At 36.9% G+C, this 15103-nt stretch overlaps 1 protein-coding gene across 1 annotated transcript; it reads right to left on the bottom strand.

The window, feature by feature from the left end:
* Nucleotides 1–2996: 2996 nt before the first annotated feature.
* On the bottom strand, nt 2997–11134 carry LOC308686524 (TNF receptor-associated factor 4-like; the record flags this gene model as incomplete). The annotated part of the gene is made up of 6 exons (XM_081394956.1): nt 2997–3795; nt 8153–8308; nt 8448–8609; nt 8870–9031; nt 9722–9826; nt 11083–11134. Coding segments are annotated over 6 exons (1297 nt in total), but the record flags the coding sequence as incomplete, so codon positions are not given.
* Between the last annotated feature and the right edge of the window lie 3969 nt (nt 11135–15103).

The raw sequence follows: 15103 nt of genomic DNA on the forward strand, positions 1-15103 counted from the left end.
TTAACCTGCGCATCATATCGTCCTGTTTTTCTCAACCTTGCTTTTCATAAACAAATGCATCGACTTGTCGTTTCGTTTATCCAATTACATGTTTTCCGATCGTTAACAAACTTCGAATTTTTTTCTGTCCTTTGTTCATTCTTATCACGTGTTGCTAGTTTGTTGCAACAAAGCCATTACAACAATGGCTGATTTTGTCTCAGCACTTCTAAAAAGGCAAAAAGAATTGACTAACCACTACGCCGGAAGAAAGAGAAGATGTTCAAACCTCTTGTTCATTTTAAAATCCCAATACTTTGCTGGAAAGGACGTTGCTCGCCTGTGTTGCGAGATCACGTCGGGGTCACCACCTGTAAAATCGAGCTCCATCGGCCCAAAGTCTGGCATCCGACCAGCGCGGAAGGTCTCTAAGTGTTACTGTCTTTTCTCGAGGCAAAGTATTTTTTGATTAAATGCAATACATATGAATATGTATTCTCTCGTTATTTCATCTGACTCCATAAATGAAAAGGTTTTATATAAGGTTTTGATATCTGTGCATCATTAAATGTAAAAGAATGTTTGACTATTCCTTTTAACTCTTTAATGAAAATAATGTCAAAGTCAGTTAGAATAATCAAATGTAACAATTTATTATGTCAGGTAAATGTTACGTGCCAATTTCATAATCAATTCAAAGATAACCGATACAAAACATCAAATGCTCTGGGATAAAGAGAAGAGATGCAACCCAACATTATACATGAAGCTGAGAGTCTTGCTCTCAGCCTCACAGGCCAATCTGAAATAAAGAAAGGCCCAGATTTTCTCGTTGCATTTCCCTATATAGACAGAAACTTCTTTCACATGGAAACATCTGCTAACAATGGGAATTTACATTCAGAGTTGACACCTTTTGGGGGGTAGGAGACCATTTGTCTAGAGACCACCTTCCTTTGTGTGCCAGTTATCCCTAAACTCTTAAAAACCTTATTACCTTTTGTTTTACTTATTTGGAAATGATACATTTGTACCAGTCGCACTGAGACATTTCAAATGATACTAAACATGTCTAATACTCGGTGATAATCATTCACATTAAACTATATATTTTCTTGGGTGAATTCGGGTGATCTGAGCATGAGAGAGAGAGGGTGAGGGAATAGGGAATGAAATGTAGATTAGGATGACTCGGAGGTGAGACTTTCGTCTCGATAGTGCACAAGGGGGAGTTCAAATGTTAATTTCCAGAGAGGTCCTTTGTCCTCTCAGGGTCTGGTCGCTTTACAACCAGACTGTCCGGCATTTTCTAATTTCTCAATTCTTACACAATCAAATACGAGAAAAATTACACAATGATCACGGGTAGTATGTCATGTTTTTTTTTTTTTTTGCTGTGTAGGCTACTCTATTTCTATCATTTATAAACTGCTGAACTGTTGATATGGGTGAAATCTAGATCAAAACACCAGTAAAGAAGAAGCAGAAACAAGCATTGCTTACGTACATGTAAAACAACGTGATCATGAACCATGAAACGGCATAAAAATCAAAACAGCTTAACGTTAACGACTGAAATGTCGACCCAGGACGAGCTGTAGGACTGTGCAAGCTTTGGGGGTGTTGATTGAAGCGATCTACTACATCTATATCATCTTTCTGAACCCGATCCGGACATAGTCTTTGATAAAAATGCGATTTTCTCTGCTTTTTGTTCAAAATGTAGCTTATATATATATATATATATATATATATATATATATATATATATAGCTACATTTTGAACAAAAAGCAGAGAAAATCACATTTTTGTCAAAGACTATGTATATATATATATATATATGAAACACCCATATTCAACACCAAGTTGACAAAAAAAAAAAAAGTTTTGTGAAAATGGTTTTAAAAAAATGCTGGTGCTATGTGGCAACTTTAAAAGAAAATGTCATATTATATAGTTATTAATGTGATCATTTGTAGCACAAATAATTTTACCTTTTACTACACTGAATAATTTTACCTTTTATTCTTCTTGTTACAGTATTTACTATTTAATGCCACTATAGATACACATTCACAGAAAATAACTTACTTTTACAGTGTAAGTATCATTCCCTATGGGGCAAACAAATGGAAAAGCTCATGGGAAAACGTTACTATTTTAAGAACATAACCATCACTTACTGGGGCATATAAAGATGATTGTATGAAAATGTACACACTAAATCCAAATGTATTAGCCGCCAATTCGCCAAAATGTAAGGAAGTTACGAGTTGCCATGAGATTGTGTTGGTTTCCCATATTTAATGTTCCTTATGTGCATTAATCATCGTTTAAATAATGATGTAAATAAAAGCCTAAAAGTTAAATATCATCATTTAAAGTGATTGTGTCTCTTCAAAAAACCTTGACTAAACAGTTTTATGGTCTTTTTTGGAAATGTACAAATTCTACAAATTCCAAAAATTCTACAAATTCTCCTCCCCCTTCACATCTGTCACAATAATTATAATTTATGTTTTACCTTTGCAGTTTAGATAATCCATACATCTCACATTTTTCAGCAGGGTATCTTGCTTTATTATTATGAATTTCTTAAACAAACTTAACAACAACGTAAGGGCAGCTTTCGTCAGAGCAGCTGATAACAATTTTAAGTTATGCTTGAGTGATAAAGAATATTCCAAAATACAAGTAAGATTTCCTTTGATTCCTCCATCCTCATTTTCTTTCCTCGCATCCTTCCTTCTCATCTAAGGGGGTGGAGCTGAGACTTGAGGATAGGAAATGAGGATTCACATATAAGAAATGAGAAGCACCCCTGTCTTTTTTTCAATGGACCAGATGGGTGGTGCATAATAGATTTTTTAATAGGGTTAAGCACTACACACACAGAACATGAAAATTCACTGTTCATTAAAAAAGAGTCATAAGACATTTTAAATGTCACATTTTTTATTTATTTGAAAAAACTAACATATTACAGATAATATACATGCAAAAGACTATACCTTTATGAACCTTCTTATATCTAAATATCCTTCATTTGTGGTAAAACCCTGATTTAACAAAAACGTATGCATCTTCATTTTTAATATGAGCAAAAAGGGCCACAAGAGATATATTTTCAGATTATTTAACATTTATTCCAGAATTCAAGAGTTCAGTATCTTCTGGACCACATCTATGGAGGCTTTAATGAAAATAGCGTTGTCTCTGATATAGTTTCTTTTCTTCATCTCCTCATGGGTGACGAACTTTGGGTAGCCGAATCCCAGCATGCTCTCATCCAGACATCCCCCACGAACACTTCCCAGAGCTCCAGGCCGCGGCCTCTGGAAGTTCTTCCAGGTGGGATCCGGGTTGAAGGTCTCTGTGATGTGCTGGGGTTTGGTGAACACCGGGTCGCTCTGATCCAACAGTGAGAAGGAAACACGGCAAGGGAAAGGCCACTCCAGCAGCCCATCGTACTCTCCTGGTAGAACTCGAATGTAGACTGATAAGTGAGAGCCCTCGCCACTGCCGTTCCCATTGGGAAAGGCAGACACTTGCAGACGGTAACCATAGGTATGGGAGTAGAAGGCAGGACTAAACAATTCCAAACTCCCAGAAGTCCTGATCTTAGCTTCTTGTAGTCGCTGGCTGTAGTCTGTGAGCTTCCAGAGCAGTGTGCCATCTCGACTTCCAGAGAGTTCCTCCATCCCACGCCGCAGCTCCCTGAGCTCCAGCCTCTGACGATTCACTAGACCACACAGAAGAGTGAGGTGGGTGTGGGTGCCCTCCTCAAGGTGTTGTGCCACTCCAGTCTTAGGGCACTATGAGTAAAACAGAGAGAAAGATGTGCTAGATATTTTGATATTAATTTCTTAGTAAATATGGCTAAACAAATGAGAGATACTGTGGTCCCAAAACATATTTCATGTCATTTTGGAGCAGCCCCAATTCCTATTCACTCCTATTCACAAGTGCCTTGATGAGTCCAAAACAAAACCTTTATTTTTTTGTACAAACTTTTTTGCTTAAAATATTTCTTTACAGAGTGCAGCAATTCCCACTAAAGTTTGCTTTGTAAATAAACTTCCTGATCAGTTTCAGCTCCTCAGCATACTATACAGCTTTGAAGAACTCGATGTTGCAACAGAAACTATTTACTGTCTCTTTTTCAGAAATTTAGAGACATGGATTAAGGAAAATAGCCTGACGCCATGGTATAATGAGCACACTAGCCTTCAGGGTTCAAGGTTCAAGGTAGTTTATTTGTCATTACAATAACAGGTTATGTAATGAAATGCTTAGATCCCACCCCCACCCAACGTTGCCATACAAATGATAAAATTAAAAACCTATCTGGAATAAAAACATCTTATCACATCCACATGAATAATAAATATACTAACAGTAAGATAAATATAATAACAATAGATTAAACAAAAACTAAGTAGCCAACTATGTACAGTGTTAATAAGTGCCAGTGACCATACAATAATATGCTAAGTCCAGTTAGCTAAGTAGCAATTGTAAAGTGAAATGACAGTATAAAAGACAGCCCGATAGGAGAGGAAGAATTGTCTAAACTTGCTAAATCATCAAAATCAACCACATGTATGTTAGACCCTATAACAACTAAGCTACTGAAAGAAAAGTTCCAAAAGTCATAGATCCTCTTTTTAATATTATTAATTAATCATTGTCATTAAGATACATACTAAGAACCTTTAAGCTGACTGTTATTAAACCTCTTATACTAGAAAAGGCTGTATTCTCACAACTATGTTCCTTTTTAGAAAAAAAAAATGGTATTTGCAAGGATGTATCTTAGTACTGAGATTGCTCTCATTAGAGTTACAAATGACTTGCTCTTATCATCCAATCATGGTTGTATCTCTCTATTAGTGTTACTGGATCTTAGTGTTGCATTTGATTCTATAGTATTGACCATTTTTTTGAAAAGGCTCAAAAATTACGTTGTCATTGCATTGTGAAGTTGCATTGGCATGGTTCAAATAATACTTATCTAATTGGTATCAATGTGTAGCAGTAAATGAAGAGGTATCATATCGATCACAAGTAAAGTATGGAGTACCACAAGGCTCAGTACTAGGACTGTTGCTTTTCACCCTGTACATGCTACCCTTGCGAGATATCATTAGGAAGCATGCATGGTGTTAGTTTTCACTGTTATGTGATTATACTCAACTCTATATTTCTTCGCACCCTGATGAAACATACCAAGTCCAATTCACAAAATAAATGGTTATATAAATTCACATAGTTGATATAAAACAGAGGTTTTAATCATTGGACCAAAGCATGTAATGACCAAGAATACTGTCTAACACTTGACGGCTGCTCTGTCAAATCTTTGTTGTAAGTTAGGAACCTGGGTGTGCTCTGTGATACCTATCTTCATTTGAAAGCCACATTTCTAGCATCTGTAAAACCACATTTTTCCATCTTAAAAATATATCTAAATTACGACATATGCTCTCAATGACAAATGAAAGAAAAGTGAATGCGTTCATGACCTCAAGGCTAGATTATTATAATGCTCTACTGAGTGGTTGCCCTGCACGCTTAAAGGAAAAGTTCGCCCAGAAATTTTAATTTTCCATAATTTACTCACCCTCAAGGCATCCTAGGTGTATATGACTTTCTTCTTTTAGCCTAACACAATCAGAGTTATGTTAAATAATATCATGTGTCTTCCTAGCTTTGTAATGGCATTTAATTGTGCCCAAGTTTTTGAAGCTCCAAAAAACACATCCATCCATCATAAAAGTAATCAAAGCTTTATAAACTTTAATCACTGGCTTCCAGCAATGGCAGTATACGCATTCACAAGAGAGTCAAGTTCCGGCGAAAGGGTGACCTCTGACCCGACATATGATGTCGCGTAGCGTAAGCTTAGGTTTCGCCTCTCGCGAAAACCGGGTAACTCTCTTGAGAACGTTCGTACGGCTGTTGCCGGAGGCCAGTGATCAAAGTTTATAAAGTTTTAAATATGAATATTTTTCTTATAAAAAAACCCATCGCTTCGCTTCAGAAGGATTTATTAACCCACTGGAGTCGTATAGTTTATGGGAAGAGCCAGGATATTAATATAGCTCTGATTGTGTTTGGCAGAAAGAAGAAAGTCATATACACCTAGGATGGCTTGAGGGTGAGTAAATTATGGGATTATTTTGGGTGAACTTTTCCTTTAGTAAAAAAAACTCCAGCTGGTCCAAAATGCAGCAGCAAGTTTTCTTACTAGAACCAGGAAGTATGACCATATTAGCCCGGTTCTGTCAACACTGCATTGCCTCCCTGTTAAACATTATACATTATAAAATCTTGCTAACTACTTACAAAGCACTAAATGGTTTAGCTCCTCAGTACTTGAGCGAGCTCTTAACGCGACCTCAAAATTCTGGCCAGTTGATAATACCAAGAATATCAAAATCAACTGCAGGCGGTATATCCTTTTCGTATTTAGCACCCAAGCTCTGGAACAGTCTTTCTAGCCAACTTCGGGAAGCAGACACACTCTGTCAGTTTAAATCAAGACTCAAAACACATCTCTTTAACCTGGCATACACATAACACATTGTCCCATTTCTATAATTCACATCTGTTAAAGGATTGTTAGGCTGCATAAATTAGATCAACTGGAACTGGGAACACTTCACATAACACCCGATGTACTTGTTACATCGTAAGAATGGCATCTACTCAAATATTAGTCTCTCTGTTTATCCCGAGGTTTACCGTAGTCAGCCGTATCCAGTCCATTTCCAGATCAGATGGTGGACCTGCACCTAGACACGACCACAACGCAGCCCTGAATGTCAGCAGACTGTCAACTAGCCAATCCCCTATGAAGGCCTCATCGACACAACAGCCATCAGCACAGATCCTCGGCAAAGACCACAAGAACCAGACAAGTCCTCTGCACAGACCCTATGACCAGCTTCGTCTCCATACTGGCATGATGAATCCGATCTTCAGGCAAAAGGAATTGGATGAAATATTTAAATGCTACCGATCCACAATCTGATTTCTGACTTGTAATCAGCCTGAATCACACTGTGATTCGTTCATGATTGGAACTCTGTTTGCATCACTGAATCTTTTTCCTGTTATCACTGATTTGAAGCAATTTGTATTGTACCAAGCGCTATATAAAGGTGACTTGACTGTGCCTTGGTTACTGGAGTAATTTTTCTATTTATTTTTCTCATAGGAATTAAAAAAAAAGTCTTTGTTAAAGAGTTACCAGTCATGAACCAAACCAACCAACTATGAGATGAAACACCGAATTACAAATCAAAAGTGTATTTGAAAATCAGACGAAAAGAAAAAGGTACAAGACTGTGTACTTAACAGCTATAAAGTCACCATGATATTAAAATTATTCATTCAACACTTATTCTTTTTTTAATGGAATATTGCAGTGTTTATTATAAATAATTTTTCAGTGCACAAAAAAGAAACCTATTAACTATTAGCAGGCAGTACCAACCTCAGCCACCAGACGCCACTATACAGACCTCAGGGAACTGTGTCAACTTGTGTAAAAGTTAAACATGACGGTACATGCAAGTCGATGAGATGAATCAGTGTAACTCCACAACAACAACAACTACATAAATGTATCCACTAACCATTCAGAAACATCCAGGTTCAGTATAAAGGTTGCAACCTCTTCCTGAGTCTCTCCGTCAGGCTGCACTCCGCTACTGGTTATTTTTTAGATTTTGGATGAGTGAGATTTGCATGTTTTGTTATTGCTGGAGTATCCGATGCTCATGTAAAGGACCGGCTCTCTTCTGAATGGGGGGCGGTGAGCAGCAGCTCATTTGCATTGGGACACGCACACAAAAGCGGCGTGTTTTTGATCACACCCAAAGAGGGGCAAATTTGAGAAGCTATAATAAATGATCTGGGGGGTATTTTGAGCTGAAATTTCAGAAACACATTCTGGGGACACCAAAGATTTATATTACATCTTGTGAAAAGGGGCATAATATGTCACCTTTAAAGGAATACCACCAGTGTTATTTTGTTATCTAATACAATGACAAGCAAACATTGTGCCAAATACATTTTGGGCCACCTGTACTTCTCAAATACAAGATATGACGTCTAGTATTCATCACAGAGTTATTATATATGCATAACTGTAGATCATACCCTATGTTTGCAGCCAGCCTCCTTAAATGGGCAAAGCACCATAGCAGTGTTGCATCCTTCCTTTATATGTGCCATTAAAGTCTCTCGAGTGATACCTGGTGTGCCGCACCTGTTAGTGCACTGCACAGGGAAGCGTGGACACTGCTGCTGATGAGGCTGTGAATACAAAACACACCAATGAATGCACTCCCTTTACCACAAACAAAACAATACATTAAGAAATGTAATCTGAAAAGTGTACCGTATGTGTAAATAAATGATGAAAATGTAGGATGGTAGCATAAAGTCCACTGACCTGAATAGTGTCATAGAGGAACTCTTTTTTGCAGTATCTGCAGGGCAGTTTGCGTTTGGGACACTCCGACACAGAGTGCTGGGCCAACAGTCTCCGCACCATCCGAGCACCACATTTATTCTCACAGTACACACTCTCCTCAGGACAATCACCCTGGTGACTCTAAATGAGGACAGGGAGGGATGTGTAAGAGCTGTTGTGCGGTGTTGAAACAAGATGGAATTTGCAAACCATGTCTTTTGTGTGTTGAATTACTAGCCACCGAATTCATCAAAATGCAAGAGACATTAAAGTAATAAATCAGATGTTTTTTAAAGTTGTTCATTATAATATTAATACATTACCATTTCTAAATCATTACAAATATTAGTATACTTAAATGGGTTGTATTTGTATGATAAAGTGTCAGAAGTGTGTCTGACCTCATATGCCTCCCCGTTGAACTGGTCTCCACAGTGATCACAGTGTAGTTTTCTCTTAGCGCAGTCATGCTGCAGGTGCTCGGGCAGTTCACGTCGCAGCAACTTCACAGAGCAACGGTTTGGACACGACACCACGTTAAACTCACACATGGACAAATGGGCCTGGGGGGAAGCGAGAAACACAGTGTGAGAGTGAGATTTGGCTGTTTATTGCATGTCTTGTCTCTGCGTTTGGGGTCGGTAAGACTTTTGAATGTTTTTTGAAAGTTGTCTCACCAAGGCTGCATTTATTTGATAAAAAATACAGTAAAACCAGTAATAATGGTAAAATATTATTACCATTTAAAACAATATATTTCATATAATTTAAAGTGCAATTTATTCCTGTGATGGCAAAGGCATCATTACTCCAGTCTTCAGGGTCACATGATCCTTCAGAAATCAATCTAATATGCTGATTTGCTGCTAAATAAACATTTATTTTTATTATCAATGTTAAAAACAGCTTCTTCTTTTTTTTGGAATTCTGATACCTTTTTTTAAAGATTTGTTGATGAATAGAAAGTTCAAAAGAAGTGCATTTATCAAATCTAACAAATTCTTTCAGAAAACTAAATCTTACTGACCCCAATCTTTTGACCAGTAGTCGGTAGTCAGTGTGTATTTGCATGTAGTACACTGTAACGTACAATAGCAGCCTACCAACATACTGGCAGCATCTAAAATGCAATTCTTAAAATGATTTAAAAAACCATAAAGAAATCTATTCAATCCTACAAAGATGTATGTACAAATATCTACAAATACGAGTGAGATTTGAGTTTGCGTGCGCATGATATGACGTTTGTTGACCTGGAGAAGCTTGTTCTGCGCGGTCCAGCGGCAGCCCTCCTCACTGTGGATGCAGCGGATGGGCAGGGACAGAATCTGCTGTTCCAGTTCCACATCTGGAAAAATCTGCAGAGAGAATTACACATTTATACCAGTGTACTGGAGTAGAACATGCAAGAACATTTGAAAAGCATAGCTATTTAAGAAATGATTATTTGAACAATTGCTTTCATACAACTGTTCAATAAACAAGAAGTTAAAGGGTTAGTTCAACCAAAAATGAAAGTTCTGTCATTAATTACTCACCCTCATGTCGTTCCAAACCCGTAAGACTTTCGTTCATCTTCAGAACACACATGAAGATCTTTTTGATGAAATCTGAGAGCTGTCTGTCCCTCCATTGACAGTTACACAACTACCATTTTGACGCTTCAAAAAGTTTATAAAGAGATTGTAAAACTAATCCATAAGAATCGAGCGGTTTAGTCCAAATTTTCTGAAGAGATATGATTGCATTATTTAATGAACAGATTAAATTTAGGCCTTTATTCACATATAAACATTCATCAACTCACTCATCAGTTGTGGTAAACGGAAACTCAAGCATGTTCGCTTGACGTGTGAGAACCAATGAGGTTCATTCTCGTGTTACGGCATTTTTGAGCTTTAGCAAGAAACCAATTAGGTTTGTTCTGTTTATGTTCGCTGATCAAAGTTTACATGTGATTAAAAGCTTAAATTCAATCTGTTCGATCAAAAAGATCTTCATTTGTGTTGCAAAGATGAACATAAGTCTTACAAGTTTGAAATGACATGAGGGAGAGTAATTAATGAAATAATTAAAATTTTATTTGAATGAACTATCCCTTTAAATTTCAGTGGCTTATATTTTTGACACAAAATTGCCAGTAATTTTGTTGATTTTTGCTCTGCCAAATAAAATATTTCCAAACGAACTCAAAGCTGAATCAACTGTAACTCACAACAGTGGCATTCCTGAACCAATTAGTTTTGATGAACAAATCACTTGAATGAATGATTCAATGACTCACTCATAAAGAAAATAATTTGTTTCCACTTACTGGTGTAACAATTTAAAAGTGTATATCCCAGTTGGACAGTGAATCTGCGCTCAAATTTGAGAACAAAAACTGTTGTATGTTTTTGCATTTGCAGGTTTATGTAAGAATTAAAAATAAGTAGCATTTCTATGTTTAATATAAGGTGAAGCGTGTATTTTTTTTCATGTTAAAATATGGTAAAATATAGTAAAATATAAAATATAGTCTACTGAATAATTTCTGTTAAAACATCAGAGGAATGATCATCCTTGGATAAAATCATAAGGGTTTTGAAACGTTTTTATGTTATGATACACTCACTTTGGCATAATCCAGTGGCAGATGGTCCTCTGGGCACTTGAACACACCTTCACTGTTAAAAGCAAAGTTGCATGTTATTCAATAAAGAATCACCATGATGAATTTGTCTTGTTCACGTGTTTTTGCCACATGAATGTGTTAGAATTTCATTTGCATTCGGTTTATTTCTACATTATATGTTGTGGGTTGAAAAGCAGTTCACAACTGCCTCTGACTGATGCCTCCATGTTATAAAGCCTAAATGAATCACGGCCAAACTGATTTGACAGGAACTTCAGAATCACCTCCCACACCACAAACTGACGGAGAGCCTTCAGGAGAATGTGAGTGAATCATCCATCTGGGATGGTGACGCCCCCCAGCATACATAATATGGGGAAGCAGTACAATCAACACATCCCATATTAATAGAGCTGTGATCTTTCCATTACGTGTGACACAGAAGCACATCGTCATTTCAAAATCCTATGGGGAATTTTCCCAGAAGTCCCAGGTGGCTTCATAAGAAGGTGGAAAATGTGATAACTGCAAATCAGAAGTGTCATGCATGTGCCCACTCAGATTTTTTAATCAAATGGATGCAACTTTACCAGTTGCGCAACCACACAGACACAAGTCACGCAAAACTACAACTTTCTATACTGTTTGTTACAAGTACTGCTATAAGCAAACAGATTTTTCCATCAATGACAGCACAAATTATATGGATTTAAAGACTGCGAATTGAGATGAGTCTCAATATAGGTGCAGTAAGTGGTGTGTGAAAATAAACGCAGAACTGTATAGAACATGAAAGTGCGTTAAACTTGAAGTTGTTGAAGAAATAGCAGACACAACATTAAATATCATCTGAAGAATGTTTTCCCCTTTTACCTCACATGATCTTTCATTAACGCTGCAGGAAGCAATTGCATAAACTGGCATGACATTAGTTTTATTTTTCTACACGCACTAAAACACACAGTTCCGTTCGTTGGTGAAGGAATGTGAACGAGCAGAACCGCTTGTGTTTCAGAACGTGCAGATGGAATAAAACCACCCGTAAAATTTCTCTGTCGCTTCAACTCTCAAACTACACAACTGCTCCTGAGGTAAAACGCAATGAAATGATATGGCGGTTTGACGGTCTCGCATTATGCTGCGGATTTAAATGTGAGGCATGAATTGAAATTATTTGAATACATTTTACATTGTTACTTTTCATGCAGTAAAAAAGTATGACATACTTTTCATGTTACTTTTCATTCATTCTGAATTTATTTGACATTTTCACTTTTTGTGTAATTTTTGAGGACTGGTCAGGAAAATTTTAATAATTTGTTTTTAATAATTCATAATATTTTGACAGCCCAAAGTGACAGGCTACAGTCCACATTTCAAAGTGCAACGGGCCATTAAAGTAGCATTAATGGGAAAAGTGTATTACAGTAGGTGCATTGGAATGTATTAGGAATAGCCTAGAAATCTAGACGCACCCTAGCGGCAGCAAAATTGATTTTGCAGCCAGTGTGGTCAAGCAACTCTCCGTTGACTTTCAAGCTGGAAAAACCAAACTCAGGTCAGGCCAATCACATCGTGTATAGAGTAGGCGGACGGGGTTAACATAATGACGACAGAGTTGCGACGGTTCCCTGCTACTTGAAAACAAAGAATGGCGGCTGCTGCTGGCGAACAGTCTTTCGAATCGGCTTTGGCCGCGACTCTGGAGGACTTGGAGTTAAGCTTTCCTTTGAGAAAAGAGCAAAAAACGGCACTTAAGTCATTCTTAAAAAAGTAAGATGTGTTCGGAGTTTTGCCGACTGGATACAGCAAAAGTTTAATATACCAACTAGCCTTCTTCGTTGCTCTGATTGGTTGTAGCGCTATCCTATTGCGTGCAGAGGGATTTTGAGAGACAACCGTTTATCCCGCCCCTCGGATTGAGCCGTGCCAATGGTAAGTTGCCAGATCAAACATCTTGATGTTGGTCTGGCTTGCCAGGCTATATTAGCAATACACTAAAGTACAGAAGCTACTTATTTCGTTTATAAAGTTTTAAATATGGATATTTTTCTTACACAAATGCATCACTTCGCTTCAAAAGGCTTTTATTAACCCCCAGAGCCCTGTGGAGAACTTTTATTATGGATGGATGCACTTTTTTTGGGCTTCAAAATCTCATCCTCCATTCACTGCCATCATTATGCTGGGAAGAGCCAGGACATTTTTTAATATATCTCCGATTGTGTCGGGTGAACCTTTAAGTATACCTTTAGTTGGACCTCAGCACTATTTTCGGATAACTAAAGTACATCAAGTACAAAATTACTTGTTCCAATTTAGCAGCCTTTAAGTATACCAGTTTAGTATAATTATATAGTGTAAAATAATAATAATATAATTTATATTAAGTGCATAAATCAGGCTTGTGCACAATTCAGAATTGAATTGAGAATGACTCCTTAATTCCAATTAAATTCTTGAATTTGAATTGAATTTGAATTGATGTCAAAAACAGGATCTAGAATTACAATTCGAATTTGAATTAAAGGAAGCAGAATTGCAATTCAATAAAAATTCAAAGAAATTCATATACATATTTTAAGTGAAGTGTTTAACAATGAAGCTTTACAGTATATGTCAGATATGATTGCATTATAATATGTGGGGTGGCTCAGTGGTTCATGAAGGTTGTCTACAAACCGAAAGATTGGTGGTTCAATCCCCGGTTTCACTTGACCAAGTGTTGAGGTTTTCCATGAGCAAGACACCTAACCCCAGCTGCTCCCGACAAGCTGGTTGGCGCCTTGCATGGCTGACGCCGTTGGTGTATGAATGGGTGAATGTGAGGCTTTGGTGGCCATAGGTCTGTGAAAGTGCTATATAAATGCAGTCCATTTACCATTTAGTCACAGAACAAATAATTAAGTTTGATTTATTGTAATTGTAATTTTGTGGAACATGATGGGAACATGACTCCATTTCCCAGAATGCTTTACTTTAACCAAGTATTTAAAATGGTTGCTAAACAATTTGAGGTGGAGATTTGTTTGAAAGCACAATTTGATGGGCAACACTGGACTTTTTAAGTTTCAGAAGTCCCTTACAACTTCACTCTGCACCTGTTGAGAGAATCTTTAGTGTTGCAGGAAAGATATTCAGACCAGAACTGTGCAGACTCAATGAAAAGGAGTTGAGGAGCTATTGAGAATTAGATGCAACAGTGTTGCTCAGTATTTTTTTTTTTTTGCATTGGAATAAATGATAACTTCATTTACAACAACTTTGTGTTTATGTGATTACTTTGAAATGAAAATTACATTGGAGCAAAACTAATTAAACAACACTGAGGGGGTAATTTATTTCAAGAATTTTATCAATATATATTTTAGAACAAAATGTATGCAGGGTTGAGGAGTAAATAGTTACGTGAAATGAAATTTCTGTTATTAAATTACAAAATTAAAGTAATTGTATTTAGTTGTATTACTGAGGTAAAATGTTTAATTCAACTAGTTACTAATCAACTTAAATGAAATTGCTTTGCTTTGATAAAGTTATCCAAATAAAGTAATCCAAACCACATTTATAATGGGTAACTAATAACAGTAAGCAATAACATTTACAAAGTAACCTTCCTAACATGCATGCGAGACTCAACACATTCTTTCTGTTGTGTGACTGTGTAGAATTTCTTTGAATTGCCATGAATTTAATTCCACTTCCTGTCATTCCAATTCAAATTCAATTCAATGTTCTGTGGGGCGGAGTAAATTCAATTCAAATTCTAATTCATGAATTGAATGGAGGTCAATTCTGAAATTCAGAATTTTGCACAAGCCTGGCATAAATATGTAAATGTATTTGTAGTATACTGTTTCAAATACATTTTCTCTCTCTGCTGAATGCTTTCTTACCACCACAACCAAATAATTACAATGCCCTTAGGGCAGATGCATGCTATATCATGTTAAATGTTGCATTGAGCCTGTATGAAACATACTGTTCCTAACAGTATTGCTATTAGGTTAGGTATGAGAGC

Source organism: Scardinius erythrophthalmus (assembly GCF_964197995.2).
Source record: "Scardinius erythrophthalmus genome assembly, contig: HAP1_SCAFFOLD_369, whole genome shotgun sequence".
Lineage (NCBI taxonomy): Eukaryota > Metazoa > Chordata > Actinopteri > Cypriniformes > Leuciscidae > Scardinius > Scardinius erythrophthalmus.